Here is a 17,195-nt window from a genome sequence, read left to right as displayed (position 1 = left end):
TCCTGTGGACATTTTTGTTATACTGGTCAACTCTCCAGTTCCCTCTCTGTTAGTACCCCGAATCTTTCAGTCGCAGCTGTTCAAAAAAAGAAATCAAAACAGAACTAAGAAATATACAGCACGAAAATAAAAAGAAAAAAATGGCCGGCGAACCTCCTCGACGCGAGAGAAATCAGCCTGACGCTGACATCAAGGCAAAACAGTATGCGGAGTTCGAGGATTGGGCGATGGCCAATATCGAGAAATTTCATAAGCAGACTTGTCTGTGTAGCAACAAGTGCACTGAGATCCTGGAGCGAATCCAACTGAAGGAAGTTGCCATACACGATGCAACACGAGTTGCTGAAGGGACTCATGATGGCCACCTGCTGAGCCAAATTGAGAAGGAAAAAAAGGAGCTGGCTGATCTTTACCGGAACACTCAAAAGTATCGAAATGACTTGGAAAAGGCGAGGAAACGCTGCGGCCAGCTAAAGCTGATGCTGGAAAGTGGGTTGAGGGAACTTCGACCGAGATTTGTGGGTGCCCTAAGGCTTTTATTTCGATCATAATGAAGTCTAGCTAGACTTAAATTTTTATTTGTTATTTTTAAAGATAGATTTGAGACTGACTGTGAATTCCCCGAGCCGAAAAAAATAACAGATCACAAAGACACGCTCTACCCGCGGGCCTGATACCGAGAATACCAACCGTTCACCGGCAAAGCGCGCTCGTCATGATACTCGCAGCAATCACAACTGATATTATGGCGAATGGCTCTCATCCAACCCAGTAGAACCCCGATGTTGCAAAGGAAATGGAATACCGAAGATTCGGGGGTAAAATAGTAATCTGTAAGAAGGTCGAGCACTTGCAGATGGTTAAGGAAAATCCCGATGTCGTGAGAAGAAAGACATGAAAATTGAGTCCTGATTAAGAGAGAATGGGGGTGGATTAGTTTCGTATCTAATCTTTAGTTAATCTTCTTTCCTCCTTGCTCGTCAGATGTGCCTTTTTCCCCGTATTGAATAGCGACTCTCCCACAAGCTTAAGAGAGGTTGTAGAGAGATAACATAATAGAATCGGGTTGCCAACCGCCATTCCGGGTTTCAAAGGCGAGATGCCCACATCCTTCTCTCAGTCGGCTCACTTAATTGGAAAAACAATAGCTGCTCAGTGATCAGTCCGCTGACAATCTCAGGATCATTGTCGACCAGGAATTCATCAGCGCAATGTGGACACCGACACGTTATGCTGGAGACATTCGGTTCGATGTCTCCGACCCTGAGTCTGATTCTATTATTTATTTGTTCATTCTTTTTTTGTTCCTTCACACGTCGATCATTGAAAGATGGGGGTTCTTCTGGTCATCACTCCGAACAGCGGATTTTCTAACAGTGACGGCGTTGCAGATCGTCCACCCCCGGAGTGATTCGGCTGATCACCTTCTCCGAAAACAGATCACGAAGGTTCAGGAATGTTGAATGATCACCATTGAGAAGCAAACAATCCGCTGGCTGGCTGGCTGGCTGCCATACAAGGCTCGACCCAACCAGTATATCAGTTTGGCTAGTTATTTGTTTGCGGACGCGCTTTCGTAAATTACTCCATGCAGCACTAGTTAGTCGGCATTTGCGGGAGTTGACTTGCAGCGGCCCAACCGGGACCAGGGCTAGCAGTGTGCAGCGTGCAAGGTTCAAAAAAGAGAAGAACCACAAGAAGAGATACATCCCGGCCCGATGCAGTGATGCTTGCACTCCTGAAGAAAAGAAAACACGACCTGATACTTGTACAGCACGTTACAACCCATGTGGGGGAAATATAACATATAGCAGGGTGACAGTACGGCTGCGAAATACGATGAAAAACGGTCATCTGCCCTTGTTGCTTCACTCCCCTACGCTGCCATTCGTGCTGTGATCACTGGAATCCCGAAGAATAGCAATAATATCGATGTTATTATCCCCCGCCATCCATTCGTCTACATGGACTATTCGGGACAAGTGGTGGAGTTTTCACATACTCAAATCCCCGTCGATTATAAGTTCCGAGGCTCACAATTTTAAGCTCCGGCCACTAGGTTTCCGCAAGCCGTGATCAGAGCGATCATCGAGGCAGAAGGAAGATTTATACTTTCATTGGCATTTGAGAGAACTATGTCCCTTCAAGGATCAAACAAAGAAGACTTTCGAAAACCCAATATCGATTTCTGCTGCCATACAGTCATCACGATATGATTGATATCCTGAAACGGCTTTTGCAACTAATCAGGCGAGAAAACTTGGGACTTGAGTGCTAATTGATTGGAGAAGGGGGGGCAGCAAAACCCTTTGATCCATGATCAAGCTTGAGATCATGTTCCCTTGCCAAAGATTTCATCATTCTCTACCATCTCTTCTTGTCATGGCCAAAGCCCAATTGGAGAGGCGTTCATTACTACTAAATGGGATGTTGAACGAAAGCAGAGAGCGTTGTGCACCTCCCTTCTTTCCATGTTAGCGGTACTAAAGTGAAACGCAAGCATCAACGTGAAACAGACGGGATGGCGGTTTGACCTCCATTTTTTACTGAGGTTCACATGCAAGCAAGTCTCTGATTTTCTGCCATCCGCAGGTAATAGCAGTTCGCCGTTAAAACCCTTGTCAATACCCGTCCATGGTGCGAGTTCATCAATAGTATATTACAAATTTCCGTACCGCAGTCAAGCGCACTTTTGCCCCTTGTTTTGCTCCTTTCAGGCTTCGATAGCATTCATGGGTGAGAAGGCAAAAGGGACTTGGAGATCTGTTTTTCCCCCACAGACGAAGGCACTTTGCTGTCCAGTTTTTGTTAGATGCCTAGATCCTCATCCGTTGACATCTAGATATAAACTCTGCGTCATAACAGTAATCCAATAGCAACCTGATAGAGTCCTCCAAAAGAAAGATCCAAATAAGAAAAATCACATGAAAGGGTACAAAAAGAAAATAATGAAGAAGAAACAAACATAGGGATAATGAATCCCCTAACGCGGTTATCAAAATGGAGTTGCGATAAAAAATTGACCTCAATTCGTACCTGGGCCAGCACAACTGCTCTAGATACTTATGTACGCAAATCTGAAATGCAACCTTGCAAATTTCTCTCTTGCTTACACACACAAATCCGAACTGACGATGCTCAGGCACACATCTCACAGGAGAAAACATGCTATCCGTCCGGGAAGCTGCTGACACCTGCTTGACCGTCTTTACCAACCAGCAACTGTGAATGGCCCTTTCAAATGGTGATGCGTGACTCGCCTGGAGATGAACTGGCATCAGGAGCGGATCCTCATCTCTGCCTGTCCACTCTTGTACTGTAGATGACAGGATTCTCTAAAAACGTCCGGAGTGGCCGAAAGATAAGGTCCTCATTGCGTAAGGGAGCACTCTCCCAACGTTGTCGCAGTCGTAGGAGCCTCGACTGGATAATCGACGTGCAGCCTTCGCTCTTGTACCGAGCTCCTTTGCATAGGTTATGCGAATTTGCCCACGAATCGCCCGGTTGTACTGGGTGGAAGACTTTGACATTGGCTACTCCAGAGATGGCCCCCACCACCTACAGCTATTTCGGGAAGGTGATCATTAGAGTCCAGGCGGTTGGCCAGTTGTCATCGCATTTTTGAGCAGTGCCATGCTGTGTGAAGCTGATATACAATATTGCCATTAACGGCAAGGTGCTTTTGAATCCTGGGCTTTTCTCAATGGCCTGCCCACTGCTTCCTAGAAAGCATAGAAAGCATATATATCTCGCTCCTTTGTGCGTGAACTCCGCTTGTACGCATGTCTGTGCTACCCCTCGATCGCTGTGTCACCTTGCCTCGATTTGGCAGTTGTCAGTTTTGCACCACGGGTCTCCCAGCGATGAAACTGTTTGGAGACTACAATATCCATTAAGATGTAATAATATCCTTTTGGAGGCTTGTCTCAGCAGTCTTGGCCCCACCACCAAGTGTCTACTTGAGAAAGCATTCCATGAATAGCGATTACCACTACGCCATCCAAACCACCCCCAGACAGAAGTTGAGTAGGGTCAGGAAAGACCTAACAAGGAAGAGATACAGAACTGATAGGAAGACTATGGATAGAGGAAGCTCAGGTGGAAAGCAAGCAATTCATGCAAGAATAACGTGTCACGGCAGGGCGTCTCTTGTAAGAAGAGTTGAATTCCTAAGGAAAAAAGCACATACAGGAGTTTCTCTAGTGGTGCGCTGCATAGCTGCCTACCGGCGGACGACCAGCTCCCACCTCCACGTGGTGTCCGCTGGGAACTCTCAGAAAAACAGTATGGCTGTCTCTGAGTGTCAGGAGGAGCTCAACAACGTGACATCCACCATCCACAACGCGTCGAAGCGGCGGAAAACAATCTCGGAACTTCAGGAAAACCAAACGTACAGCTCCAGTACCGAAAGGAAGTCGTGTCCCCTTTCACGTACGCCATACGATAGAAAACGAACCTGGGAGTTTCATTTTCCTGCCCGACAACGCAATTGTGGATGGCGGCACGGTAACGTCACATCCTCTCAATCAGGTCATGCTTGACCACTACCGCGGCAGGACATTGCAGGCGATCGAAGAGACTAAAAGAATTATAGAGGTATTATATTTGAGGTGAGGAGTGCAAGCTGATAGAGAAATAAATGAATGAGGCTGAAAGTCGATCTCACGAGTTACAGACATAGTCTGGACGACGCGACGGCGGGCACGTCAATTAATTCCAAGCAGTACTTTAAAATCAACTTGGAATGCGCCGACAGACTACTTTGTTATCCGTTCTACGGCAGATGCTAGATAAATTCTTCCGCATGGCTTCTTAAAAACATCTCATGCTCATTCCCAGCAGGTAGATGTACCTCCTGCGCCTTACTCTGACACGTTCAACATCTTGAGAGACAAGTCCCACAACTTCTTTTCGCCCTCTAGATCGAACGCGTGTGGTGCAACACCGACCGCCAGTGTCCCACCCTCGGGGATCGGCCCAGCTTCCTGGCAATCCTCCAGATAGACACCACCCTTGCCTTCCCATTCCTTGCCGAATGCGGCCGTCATGGTCGTGGCGGCACCCTGTGCTGGGCTCTTGACATACTTTTGCGCGGGCTCACTCGAACCCCACTGCTTCAACGTTTCCGGGTCGACGTGGCGCTGCAGGCCTGTGGCAACACCGCCTGGCATCAACGAGAGGCCGTGCAGACCCTTGGAACCGTATCGGCGCTCAATCTCGTTCGTCATCCAAATACAAGCCGTCTTGGCATTGCCGTATGCCTTCCACGCCTCGTACTCACCATCAAGGTTAATGTTGTCGAGGACGACGGAACCCATGTGATGGCCAGCGGAAGCGACGTTGACGACGCGGGATGCGAAATCGGGCGTGGAGCTGGACAAGAGCGTCTGCTCGAGTAGCTTGTAAAGAAGGAAATGGCCGAGATAGTTGATTACAAGCTGCGACTCGAAGCCATCCACTGTCTTGGCCTCTGGGCATGCCATGATGCCTGCATTGTTGACCAAGACATTGAGCTGGGTCGACTTGGACAAAAAGGTCTTGGCCGCGGTGCGGACGCTTTCCACTGAGCCAGTGTCCAGCTCAAGAAGCTCCACACGATCAGGTTCGAGGATCTCTTTCAGAGCTTCCTTTCCCTTCTCCAAGTCACGAACGCCCAAATACACTTTACCACCGGTTGCAGCGAGGGCACGACCAGTTTCAATGCCAATTCCTCCAGAGGATCCGGTGAGAAGAAAGACCTGGTTGTGGTCAGCTCCAGGTCCAGTTTCCAACAGCAGCAATGCTCACCTTGTCCTTCATGGTACCGATCCGATCGTTGTCCCTGAGGATGTCAAGAGCTGTAGGTCGAGCGTCTCCGGGCCCATTCTGCTCTAAGAAGGCTTGGGTGTACTTGGCATTCTTGCCAAGGTGATTACTAATGAGCGGATTGGCCATTGTGGTGATTGTCTGGAAGATTGACTTTGCCTGGCATTTTGGTGGGGAAGTTGGTCAACGGGCTTTTATTGAGTTTATTGAGTTTTCATCCTGATCGGATACTGACACCGCTCCGGCCTTCTGAGTACGAGAAGGCATAAGTCCGGGAGAATACACCTCGGCTGACCCCACGAGTGACTCAACCGACCGCGCTAGGAGACGACAGCTCAAGGGCCACGAGAAGGGGTATTAGTAGCCAATCATATACCACATCAGTACAAGATACCTCCTTGCCTAGGAAGGCTTTTTATGATAGAATCTTTGAGAAATTGAATTATATATATACATATATATAATTTTTACAATGATTAAACTTAGACAGTATGCCTCAAGAGAGGAGCTGAAAGGTGGTTTAGTTCTTTTCCGGACACAGGATAACGGAAATGGATCCACAAAAGAAATCGGGATAAGTTAGAATCGGGCAAGTGGGGTGACGGGATCAAAACCCCGGCCGTCAGCAGGGTGTGAACGGAATACGAATATTCGAATAGTATTCAAATAGCATTCGAATTTGGCCTAGTATTCGAATAACTTTCTGTACAAACACTAGCGGTCAGTCAGGCTAACTTGGTGACGCATGGTAGACAACCCCTTGAGTTTGAAATCATCTGGTAGGGTTGCACAATGCTGGTTGCAGCGGATGAATGTTTAATGCGCCTACTACTATCCAGCTGATCATCCTGCGTAGACAGAGCTTCGAAGGACCAAAGCACGCGCTTCGTTGCGGTTATACCAAACTTGGTCTCCTCCGCCAGAACCTTTACAGCTGAACAAAGGAAGGCTCCCTCTTTATGTCCAGTTCGAGACGTCTCCTCCTGTTTCTCATAACTGTATGTGTCGTTGACTATAGATAGCTACTTGGTGCCAATTGGCTTCAAGGGCTTTCATTCCCTGAAGCTCATCTGAACTGAGTCGGAGCCTCCTCGAGAATCTCATCAGAGCGGAAAGCAACCTAGTCGAACAGTCAGCATCACGAGCTCGAATCACTGACATCTGCTGTTCATAGTGCTTGGTTAGAAATGGTAGCTGGTGAGATATGTTGGCATAAAGCAACCTACGGCATTCATTCAGCGCGTTGGCTGCACTGTCATGGATGACATATGGCTTTATCTCTCCACCCCCTTCTTCATCCTATACCTCACTGAAGAGGAGCTGGGCTTTAATTCATGGACTAGATGAACAGCATCGCCTTCGCGTACTGCTTGACAAAAGACAAACCTGTCATCAAGGTTGTTCCGGAGAGGCACCTTCTGCTGATTAAGGCTGTTGAGAACTCCCAGGTCATAGAGTGTCTCAGGACCAGTGATTAGTGGGGATTAAAAGGCCTTGATGTGAAATAGCATGCCGAGGAGGAAAACATGAAGGCTAAAAATGAGTGTGGGATCAGAGATGATCTCCGGAAGTCAAGATGTGTTTCTGCATCAGAAGTTAGCAGAAGCTATTCAGTCAGCAAAGAGCTTCATACTGGTCCTTCGTTCCAAGGTATCCCTTGGTAAATTCAGCATTGAATTTGATGGTCAATTGTGGAGGGCCGTCGAGGAGATTGTGAATGAGGGTTAACTGAAGGTGTTGGTAGTGGAGTTCCAGCAGAGCTTCTGGCCGGTTTCCTGTTAACTATTCCAGCAAGATGACAAAACAAGATAAGCTGGATCTTCAGCTGTCCAATGAGGAAGAGCATGTTGGTGGTAGTAGCCAAGATCATGCGCGTGAACTCAGCAAGATTGTCAACATACATGATGCCCTTTGGACGCTCCCTCTGACTAAGTTTCTTCTTGTCAGCAACGAAGGTGATCACATTCTGAGCCTGCGCGATGATTAAAACATCAATGGGATGACTGGTGTCAACCTTGCACACTTGGGAAAACTGCTTCCAAAGTGTTTCTAGGGAGTTAACAGTCCCAATCCCTGAAATCTTTCGACCATCTTTCCCATTACACTGGTCACAGGCCCAGCTCAGAAAGCCTTTCAGCGACGGTGCCGAGAGAGTTCCAAAGGCGTACGATACATCTCGCTTGAATATGGGCACGGTATCTTTGCCAATGTTAGCAGGATACACTAGGACCTGCCTGAACAACCATACGGTTCCCAATAATCACGAGCATGATCAATTCCCTTTATGGCTCCGGACTTATGGCGGCGCTGCCGGAGATGTGAAAGTATTGACCTCTAGCTCTTCCTGGAGGTACTGCTCTGGCGGGGGTGGAGGTGGCTTATGGGCTCGCAATAACCGCTCTGCTTCAGGTTAGAGTCATCCAGGCCATTGTCAGAGTTGCTATTAGTAATCATATTGTTCCCGGTGGTATCATCGGAATCGGAGGTTATATCCGAAACCTGTGTAATAGCGTCCATGGCAGCATGTGTTCCTCTGAGGCTGCTTCAATGATCGAGGCCTTCAATGGTACAGGCAAAAAGGCAGGAAGCACTCGAAATAGCGCGGATTTGACAAGATATCTGGCAAGAGAAACAAGCACAGAAACACCAACTGCGCATAAGGTAGAGCCAAACTGAAAGAAAGCCTGGCTGATACTAGGCTCTGTAGAGCCATCCTCCAGCTGAGAATGGGTAAGGGGGAATGTTTTAGACCCAGGGTGATGATGATCATTCCGGTGAAGTTTGGCGAGTCGACCCACTTGAAACAGGCAGAAAAACCTGGCTCACCTCAGGAGAGGAAGAGAATGGTTTGCCAGTCATCCTCTCCAGTTGGTCAAGAATAAGAGTAGGAGTCCGCATGCTGAGCCTCAGGGTGATTGCAACAATTTCAGTCCACTTGAAGGGTGATGAGGTGGATGTCTGCGTGCGTGCATATTTATTCAAACCTGCGTGGCAGAAAACGCCAGCAAGTTGAGAGGAAAAAGCGGTACCCAAAGTGGTCATGCTCTGTGAAGTAAAATATAGAATGGAGCAGCAATATCTTACCACTTTGAGTAGGAATTTACCTAACCACTTATGGTACACAAACCGCAGCGAACAGTGAAGGATGAGAATGAAGATCTACTCTCCCTTTTAAGCAAGAGCCATCGGTTACCTCAGGTATCCACGCAATGGGCATTGTGTCTTTCATGAAGACCCTCAATGCATTTGGCCCTTCCTAACCACCCTGATGGGCCTGAGCACAAACATGGCATACATAGGTCAAGAGATAGACATGTTTCTCAATCCCGGAGCGCTCAATCCACTAGTTCTGGCTTGAGTTTCGTCCATCTCCCCCTTACGGAGTAGTAAAAATTCAGAGGGTGTTCTTAGCTATTGTCCAAGTAGGGCAAGAGTTGAACAAATTGGATATGGCAGACTTGTTCGAGGAAGCTGAAACCAGAATGGGTGAACTTCGGCGAAGTTGTATGATTAGTGTTCCGTAGCGTGGAGCGCTACAACAAGCGTTCGGGATCCAAGATTTGGATTCAGCTAATGAGAACCAACGACACAACGCCCCCCCTTGGCCAAGAGTGAAAAAAGCAAATAATCGAACAGAAAAGAAAGGAAAATGGAATCATGAGAACTCCTATGTCTGATGGCTCGTCGGCTGATTAGACTTCTCCATCTCCAATAGACCGTCCTCTCGGTGAGCTTGCGTAAAGAAGAAGCAGCTCAGATGGGTTTGAAAAACAGATGCGCAAGGAGGAAGTAAAATACGCAGCAAGCTTTGTGGAGAAGAATTGATAGACATCGCATCCGTGCATTGCTTGACTGCTTCGGGTGTTTGTATTGAACTGTAACAGACTCCTGGGGAGATTGTGTCACGCGGATCACAGTAGTTTTCCTTTGCCAATCTAGCGATGTATTTCCAGTAATGGTAAATATGGTCCTAGGGCGGAGCGCGCTTGTCTTGACATATATATATATATATATAAAATTGAAAATGAATAGATATATATATATATATATATCCTGGAGGGAAACAAAAACAAACAAACCAAAGAAAAGAAAAGGAAATCACACCCCTGATGTCTTGCAGTGGGGGCGTCCCCGGAGGGCAAACAGGAGCTCCGATTCATCAGCCGCGACCTCGCTTCCAAGGCTCGTTGATGCCCATTGCCTGAAATGTTTCTCTCTTCCCAGCCTCCGTTTCAAGAGCGTCGTCCTATGAAATCCACGCTTTTTACTGTGCGAGTTCCACCCAACCCCCACACCCTACCCGTCACCCGTCGAATCGGGGACTTCAATGCATCAATTTTTGCAGTAGACGTAGCGCAGCGCAGTGCAGCGCATGTTCCGTCGTCCCCGCAGGAACAGAGCGAAACATGCAGCTGTCATCTGTCGCGAGATCGGGATTTGGATCAAGATCAACTTCATTCAGGGCCATTCATTATTCATGACAGACCGAATAGCCCAGCCAGCCGTCTTTGCGCTCTCGCGTCGCATCGCATCGCATCGCATCACAGCCGCGCAAACTACAAGCTCACCTCACCAATTTCAGCCTGTCCGAACAAAAGAATTTTTCAGCAGTGGGGAGGAAGGGGGGGAATCAAGCCGTAGGCACCGATATGGAGCAAATCGGGAAAAATAGGGAAACTTGTAGCAATCCGACAGATTGGGATCCAAGCCATTCCAACGCCATCACCCTGAGGCGGTCGAGGGGCACCAGGCGGCAAAAGCCTGCGGTTGCGGGAGCTCTGCCGCTCTGTGGCAGGCGATTGTGCGATGGAAGATTCCGGAAATGCAGGAGGCCCTTTTTGACACCTCTTCGATGATGGGAATATTCTCCTCCCGTCACATATGATATGGTGTAATGATACATGCACGTCTTAGTCCCCGGAAAGCAACTCTTGCCGAAAACACCACCCCCCCATCAAAAACGAAAACGCAAACAGGAAAAGAAAGAAAGAAAGAAAGAAAGAACCCAAAGATTAAAACCCACCGTGACGCAACTCGCTTTGATCGCAATCAATAAATACTCAATCAACCATTCAATGGCCAAAGTATCGAAGTGATGCACAAAGAAACGCATTTCGATTCGCCGCCAGAACCAGACTTTGCGTCCCGGAGAGAGTTTGCAATGGCGTCTCCGGCGTGTGCGTCCATTGGCTGGCTGGGGGGACGCTAAATGCGGGTGGAAGAGCGTTCCGGCGCGGGTGGACGAACAGGCTGCGCATCTGCGATGTTCCTTAGGTACCCTTCCTTAGCTGAGTGGGGAGGGAGATCCGGATTTGGCGCTAGACGCGGGGCTGTAATGTATGGCGATACAATACAATACGAAAACACAGTACCAATACCATTACCATTACCACTTCCAATACCATCGTATCGTCATTATGTGTGGTCGAGGTTTGGTTAAATGAAGAATCGAGTCCTAGTGAAAGGATCGCCCAACACCTGCAGCGAAATTGCTGCATTAGACGTTGTTGATGATGGCAACGACATGAGGCTCTCGGGGGCCCGAATTTTGGGCGATCTGGATCCTTGCGGAGTGGGAAACTATGATGGCAATGATTGCATGATTCCGTCTACTGAAGGCGTCGTCGAGCAAATCCTCACCCCGTATTCGGAAGACGATGGCGTCAACGAAAAAATAAATAATAAAATAAAAATAAATACGTTGCCTGTTGGCATCCCTCTATTGCTCGCTAGAATGCCACGTGAACTATCAAAATATCTTGAGGATATTAGTTTGTTTCGCGACCCGTCTTGATGTCTTTCATGTTGTCAGCCTGCCCGTCAACATGGCGGCAAGCAAGCAAGAGATAGTTAGGAGACAGACCATCCCCACCCCACCCCACCCCACCCCTTCCCCTCTCGCATGGCTCGCTCGTTTCCTCTGAAACAAATTCCGAATGCATGACGACGCCTGACAACAGGAGTCTTCATTCGTTCGGGGAAGTTGACGTATATAGATAGATAGATAGATAGATATGTATACTGCGCGCTCTATATATACAAGGTCCACCACCAGCAACTAATATAGTAAATACTACTACTACTATTATGTATTATGTCTGCGTGTTGTTCACCGCTTGCACATCAGAAAGGAACAAATTGTCCAGACGAAAATTGAACCAGGTTCCCCCTCCCCTAATGCAATCTGTCACTGCAAGACAGACCAGAACCCTCCCGCCGTTGAAAATCAAAGCGGAAGTGTTGCACACAAGTGGCCTCTCGAGACAAATCCGAATCGAATCGCGCGCATCTTGCCGGACAGAACAGAGAGCAAGGGTTGCCTTGCCTGTGCTTTATTTAAAATAATAATAATAAATAAATAAATAAATAAAACCAGGAAAGCCAAGACAAGAAAATCCCATAACGTTTCAGAGTATTTTCACTAGTTATCTCCTTGATACGTAGGAATCTGTAGAAGACGGATAGATCATTGAATCCGCAGCTAACTATTGGCAAAGGAAGTTGACATATCACATCAGAGCGAGCTGAAATCCCAGGGGAGAGAGGGGGGGAAAGAAAAAGAAAAGAAAAACCATCGGAACAATAAATACCACAGATGACATGAAAATATGTTTCCTGCCTCCTACCCACCTACAGCATTGCGGATATAATACATCCTGTCGATATATACTGATATAAATATATGAATTATTTCGTCATTGGGAAAAAAAGAAAGAAAGAAAGAAAACTCAATATCTACATAAGCTTTGGTTTGACGTCACGGCAAGGGGTGAGGGTAAAGTGATGTAGAGCAATAATTTAAGACAGAAATATATCGATATATTCCGTAACTAAAAGGACGATTTTTAACCAACAAAAAGCACAATATTTATATATAGAAAAACTCGCTTGAAATACTTCATCAAGAAAGGAACAATCCAGGCGCGGCCTCCCTCCGCTGCCCGGAAAACAAATAAGAGTCAAAATATGCTCTCACGCTTTTCCCTTACCATTTCACTGTGTTAGAGTTGTTATGGTAATGTGAGAAGTTATATATGCCCCAAGGGAGTAGCATGCATATGTGTATCTTCATTCTTTTCCCTCCTGCGCTTCAAACAGTGTCGTTAGTTTCTCACCACCTCGAATGAGAAAAAAGGAGAAAACAAAAAAGCCAAGGATAAAGAGTAAGAAGATATAATAGAAATCGGGCGTGAAATGAGAAGGATTGCAGCGTCAACAATTTATTTCCCCGGCGGGCGCACAAGGAGGCGTGAGTAGGAAAGGGACGAAAACAAAGAAGAGGAGAAGGAAGGCCAGACAACAAAAACAAATTCAAGCCAAAGAGATTTGATCGTCCATATGATAAAATATGGATAATAGTTTAAGTGTATGCCACCCCAGCGATATCAATAGGAAACAAAAAAAGGATAAACGAAAAATGTTCAAGAAAACGCCATGCTAGATTGATAGATCGATCGATAGATAGATAAATAAATAACTAGGTCCATAGGATAGGACAGCATAGTATAGTACCCTGAGCTAAAAATCAATAAAAAATAAACAACGAATAGAGAGCAAAATATATGTATAAGAAAAGAAAATGCTATCATCAAAGGCGACGGATTTCGGAGGGATCGGGAGGTGTAGGTATGTCCGTTCCTTCCCTTCCTTGTCCGTCGAACAAAAGGTGACAAAAGAGAAAAAGCAAAATACCCTCATTAGACACGCGCACACACGCATGCATATACACACAAATGGACAGCAAAAAGGGAGGCAAAATAGAAAACAAAGAAAAACAAAAGGACATGACAATGAGTGAGGAGAGGAGAAAGAATAGTGACTTTGTTTCGGTAATGAAAGTAATACTGTGCGAAGAATTTTTCGGGAAGAGATTTGAGTAGGGATGAGAACAGGAATGGATGGAAACGCGAAGGAATGTATGTGCACATGTAGGGGTGATATGATATGATATGGAAATGGTATGATGTCTGTATATATCGAGAACGGGTACGTGAGAAACGTATTTCCTGCCTTTCCTTCACTAAATCATGTCGTCAATGGAAATGAATAGAATACACCCCAGCCCGACATATATGGCGGAAATTGAGAAATGGTTGAGCGAGGTATCTTCCAATTGGAGATTTGGTCAGGTAAATCAGGAGAACGTTTGAAAGTTGTGTTTTATATAGATGTATGCGGAAAAGCGGAATTTTTCGAAGGAATGGGTAGGAGGGCCGTATATATGTTTATCCTTGTATGTGTGTATGTGTGTGTGTGCATGTGGAAAATCGACATCGAAGGTTAAGAAGTATGAACAAGGGCTTTCTGGAAAGGTCCAGATTAAGACCTGAACCGGCTTGACCTGAAGGCGGTAATATCAATGGAAATAGAGGATACGGAGGAGCCATCGTCGACCTCGATGGCCGCTTCTGAACCGTCTGGTGTCCTCTTCTCGTTTGCTTTCATGATCAGCCCAGATCCTGGAGCAATCCTCCCATCCTCATCGTCCTCACCGTCGTCGTCGTCGTCGTCATCCTCCGCTTGGAGAGCCTCAGCAGCTGCCTTCGCGGCCTCCTCCTCCTTCTCCCTCTCCGCCTCCTTTTCTAACCGTTCCACCTCCACCTTCGCCAGGTCAAGCACAGTGGAAAGTCGTTCATTTGCTTTCTCCAACTCCACAGCACAATCTCCACACCGTAGGAATTGATGAGCGGCCGTTTCGCATAGAGATTGGGCCAATTCCAACTGTTTATCGACGAGATCAAATGCCGTCTCCCTGCTGGGTGACCTGTTGAGTTTCGACGGCGGATCGAGTGGACTACGGGCTCCTGCTCCTAGTCCTCCCATTGAAGATTTTGCTCTGGCGGAATCCAAGAACTTCAGACCGAACCCGGACTTCATCATTTGACTCATCCGACCCTTGCGAATATTATTCCTCGCACCTCCAATATCCCTCACCAATTTCTCCAACGACAATTGAGTTTCCGAGTCATAATGGACAATGACAAGTTGACGAGGCCGCACGATCCTGTCCGTGCCCGCAGATTTCGAGGTCGCTATATTCCGCTTCCGTTGATTCGAATCATTTGGGTAGTGTTTTGACATTCTCAGCAGCGTGATGGGGTCCATGTAGTCCTGGTTGGGTTCCTCGACGACAACGACTACAGCGCCCTGATCTTGACTTTGATGTGCCCGCTTGGAAACTGCAGCATTTATCGACGGGCGCATGTCATCTGGCCGAATGGAGTGGACCGAACTATTCTTCCTTCGTCGAGGCTTGGTAACTGCCTCACCAGCGGCCGCGAGTCTGGCATATTCCGCGGTAAATTCAGCATGCTTCGCCTTTGTGTATACAGCCAGGTCAGTAACTCGAGTGACCCATGAAGGGCCGTTGTCTGTGATGAAGGTGAAGCATTGTAGCGCATCCACAGTACGGCCACCCATCATGTCCAAAAGAGGTGTAAAAAAAAAAAAAAAAAGAAGGCGAGGTGGCGAGATAAGGATCCAGATGATCACAGTCAGGAGATTGTCGTAGCTCGTAAAGTCATCGAATTATATAGATCAAAATATATGAATTTCTCGGGTCGTCAGAGGGACAAGAAGGAAGGGGAGGGTTGAGCAGTTGACTCGTTTTATTCCAGGAACCACATCGGAGGCCTACCGGTCGCAGTCTCGGTCGTCCAGAGCGGAAGGATGTGTATAATGGGATAGAAGTAAGAGGAATAAGGATTAACGACGGTGGATGGTATCACCAGCGGTGCGGCGTCAGTCAGTTCCGTCAGGCAGTGTGTGTGTATGGGTGTATGTGTGTACGCGGGTATGTGTGTCTGTGGGTATGCTGTATCCTCTCTGGATATGTTGGTGCGTGTGTGTGTGGGTGAGGAGGAGAGGAGGAGAGGAGGGCAGAAGAAACAGGACAGAAGGCCTGGATTGGAACAAATAATGAAGGCAGGCACTTCGCTGGTTGGTGTCGTGCCCACAAAAAGCCCCAAGCAAAGCACGGGAGCCAAGTCCACTTGCAATACCGTATCCGAACAGTGCAAGGTCCAAGGTCGCCCAGTGGAGTCGGCGCTAGGCATGGATTTGCCCCCGGCCAGACTGCCCGGGGGCCAGCGGTAGGCCTTAACTAGCCCCGTCATAGCGCTGTAACAGCCCCCGGCTGGTTGATACATGCTGCGTACGATATTGACTGCAGGAGTAATTTACACATGGTACTGTAATTGAGGGCATTTTGCTGATGCCAATAATACACACTATGGACCCGGGATATGGAGGTTCCCCAACTGGGCCCGCTAAGCTGGGGGCAGCAAACCCCGAGCAGCCATCGCCAGCCAGCCGCGGAAGCAGGACAGTTAGGCCCGCTGCAGGTAAGGACCGGGGTAGCGCCGGTAGATTACACGCCTTACCACTCTGGGCCTGCTGGAGCAGGGCGCACGATGACTGGCTGTTGGTCTCTGTATGGCGTGCCCTATTGTGCCTATCCTGGACTGCGGATGATTGTTTGCATCGTCCAGAGGACGTACGAAATACGGTATTCGCGTTACGTTCTGTCATTTATGTTCGTTACGTACTAGCCAGCCCCCCTGACTCGCAAACACCGGATCGTGGGGGGATGCAAGACTCATGGAAGTTCGTTTCCCTTTTCCTGTTGCTCTCGTCGAGCTGTTCCCGCCTGTCTGCCGTTGCGTGGCCTGAGGGCTTGCGGGAAGCTTGCTCTGCGGAGGGAAATTGTCAGTCAATGCAAAGGGCGATCAATCATGGGCAGAATGAAGCCCCTCCATATGGGAAGAAGGTTGTTGTTTGTTTGAACAAGCACAGAAATGGTAGAGGCAGAACACGCACATACAAACAGAAATATCGCGCTTTGGACAAACAATGCTAGTACCAAGTCCTCAAGAAAAGGACTCAAAATTCAGACGGTGAATTGGCTCTCAACCTTCCTGGACCACCCATCATCCTTGTATCCTTATATCCTTGTGAGGAAACTTCCTCCAGACAACAATCGTATGGCAAAAAATAACTTCAAACCCATTCGGAATCTTGCCTGGTGGTTTAAAACATTCATTCGCATGGGCAGGCTGGGCACGCTGCTAGGGACATTTTTACCCGCTGCGCATCATGGATTCATAGGCACTATGTCAAACAAAAATAAAATTTTTATTTTAAAAAGGGCGAAGATCTTCTGCAACTGCCATTTGACAGAGGGATTGACCACTCATTCAAATCAAAACCCACCACAGGCCGTCACTCTGACTTGCCCAGCAGAGCGTCAGCAATGATCGATACCTCAATCCTTCCTCCACACAAAATCCAAGCGCTGCTGCTGCGTTGTTCAAAAATTAATGCACGCTTCTTGAACTCTATGCCTCCGATCAGCCAACAACAGCCGCAGTGCCACGAAGAGCCACTCCTCC

General features: G+C 47.6%; 8 protein-coding genes across 8 annotated transcripts; 4 read left to right on the top strand and 4 right to left on the bottom strand.

The window, feature by feature from the left end:
* Nucleotides 1–140: 140 nt before the first annotated feature.
* On the top strand, nt 141–551 carry HCBG_04908 (uncharacterized protein; the record flags this gene model as incomplete). Its single annotated transcript, XM_045431957.1, has 1 exon — nt 141–551. One exon carries the CDS (start codon nt 141–143, stop codon nt 549–551), a length of 411 nt encoding a protein of 136 aa, XP_045287169.1.
* An 819-nt stretch (nt 552–1,370) lies between these two features.
* Nucleotides 1,371–1,709, bottom strand: HCBG_04907 (uncharacterized protein; the record flags this gene model as incomplete). Its single annotated transcript, XM_045431956.1, has 1 exon — nt 1,371–1,709. One exon carries the CDS (start codon nt 1,707–1,709, stop codon nt 1,371–1,373), a length of 339 nt encoding a protein of 112 aa, XP_045287168.1.
* A 1,265-nt stretch (nt 1,710–2,974) lies between these two features.
* HCBG_04906 (uncharacterized protein) lies at nt 2,975–4,541 on the top strand (the record flags this gene model as incomplete). Its single annotated transcript, XM_045431955.1, has 3 exons — nt 2,975–3,067; nt 3,323–3,609; nt 3,920–4,541. The coding sequence occupies 3 exons, from the start codon at nt 2,975–2,977 to the stop codon at nt 4,539–4,541; spliced, it is 1,002 nt and encodes a 333-aa protein (XP_045287167.1).
* Nucleotides 4,542–4,862: 321 nt separating this feature from the next.
* Nucleotides 4,863–5,934, bottom strand: HCBG_04905 (short-chain dehydrogenase; the record flags this gene model as incomplete). The annotated part of the gene is made up of 2 exons (XM_045431954.1): nt 4,863–5,738; nt 5,788–5,934. 2 exons carry the CDS (start codon nt 5,932–5,934, stop codon nt 4,863–4,865), a joined length of 1,023 nt encoding a protein of 340 aa, XP_045287166.1.
* A 450-nt stretch (nt 5,935–6,384) lies between these two features.
* Nucleotides 6,385–9,022, bottom strand: HCBG_04904 (uncharacterized protein; the record flags this gene model as incomplete). Its single annotated transcript, XM_045431953.1, has 8 exons — nt 6,385–6,489; nt 6,597–6,788; nt 6,832–7,027; nt 7,111–7,265; nt 7,535–8,004; nt 8,160–8,304; nt 8,632–8,850; nt 8,933–9,022. 8 exons carry the CDS (start codon nt 9,020–9,022, stop codon nt 6,385–6,387), a joined length of 1,572 nt encoding a protein of 523 aa, XP_045287165.1.
* Nucleotides 9,023–11,245: 2,223 nt separating this feature from the next.
* Nucleotides 11,246–11,599, top strand: HCBG_04903 (uncharacterized protein; the record flags this gene model as incomplete). The annotated part of the gene is made up of 1 exon (XM_045431952.1): nt 11,246–11,599. The coding sequence occupies one exon, from the start codon at nt 11,246–11,248 to the stop codon at nt 11,597–11,599; it is 354 nt and encodes a 117-aa protein (XP_045287164.1).
* A 2,525-nt stretch (nt 11,600–14,124) lies between these two features.
* On the bottom strand, nt 14,125–15,225 carry HCBG_04902 (uncharacterized protein; the record flags this gene model as incomplete). Its single annotated transcript, XM_045431951.1, has 1 exon — nt 14,125–15,225. One exon carries the CDS (start codon nt 15,223–15,225, stop codon nt 14,125–14,127), a length of 1,101 nt encoding a protein of 366 aa, XP_045287163.1.
* Nucleotides 15,226–15,723: 498 nt separating this feature from the next.
* HCBG_04901 (uncharacterized protein) lies at nt 15,724–16,663 on the top strand (the record flags this gene model as incomplete). The annotated part of the gene is made up of 3 exons (XM_045431950.1): nt 15,724–15,896; nt 15,923–15,978; nt 16,056–16,663. 3 exons carry the CDS (start codon nt 15,724–15,726, stop codon nt 16,661–16,663), a joined length of 837 nt encoding a protein of 278 aa, XP_045287162.1.
* Between the last annotated feature and the right edge of the window lie 532 nt (nt 16,664–17,195).

Source organism: Histoplasma capsulatum (assembly GCF_000150115.1).
Source record: "Histoplasma capsulatum G186AR genomic scaffold supercont2.6, whole genome shotgun sequence".
Classification (NCBI taxonomy): domain Eukaryota; kingdom Fungi; phylum Ascomycota; class Eurotiomycetes; order Onygenales; family Ajellomycetaceae; genus Histoplasma; species Histoplasma capsulatum.
This window is presented reverse-complemented; position numbering and strand designations above follow the sequence as displayed.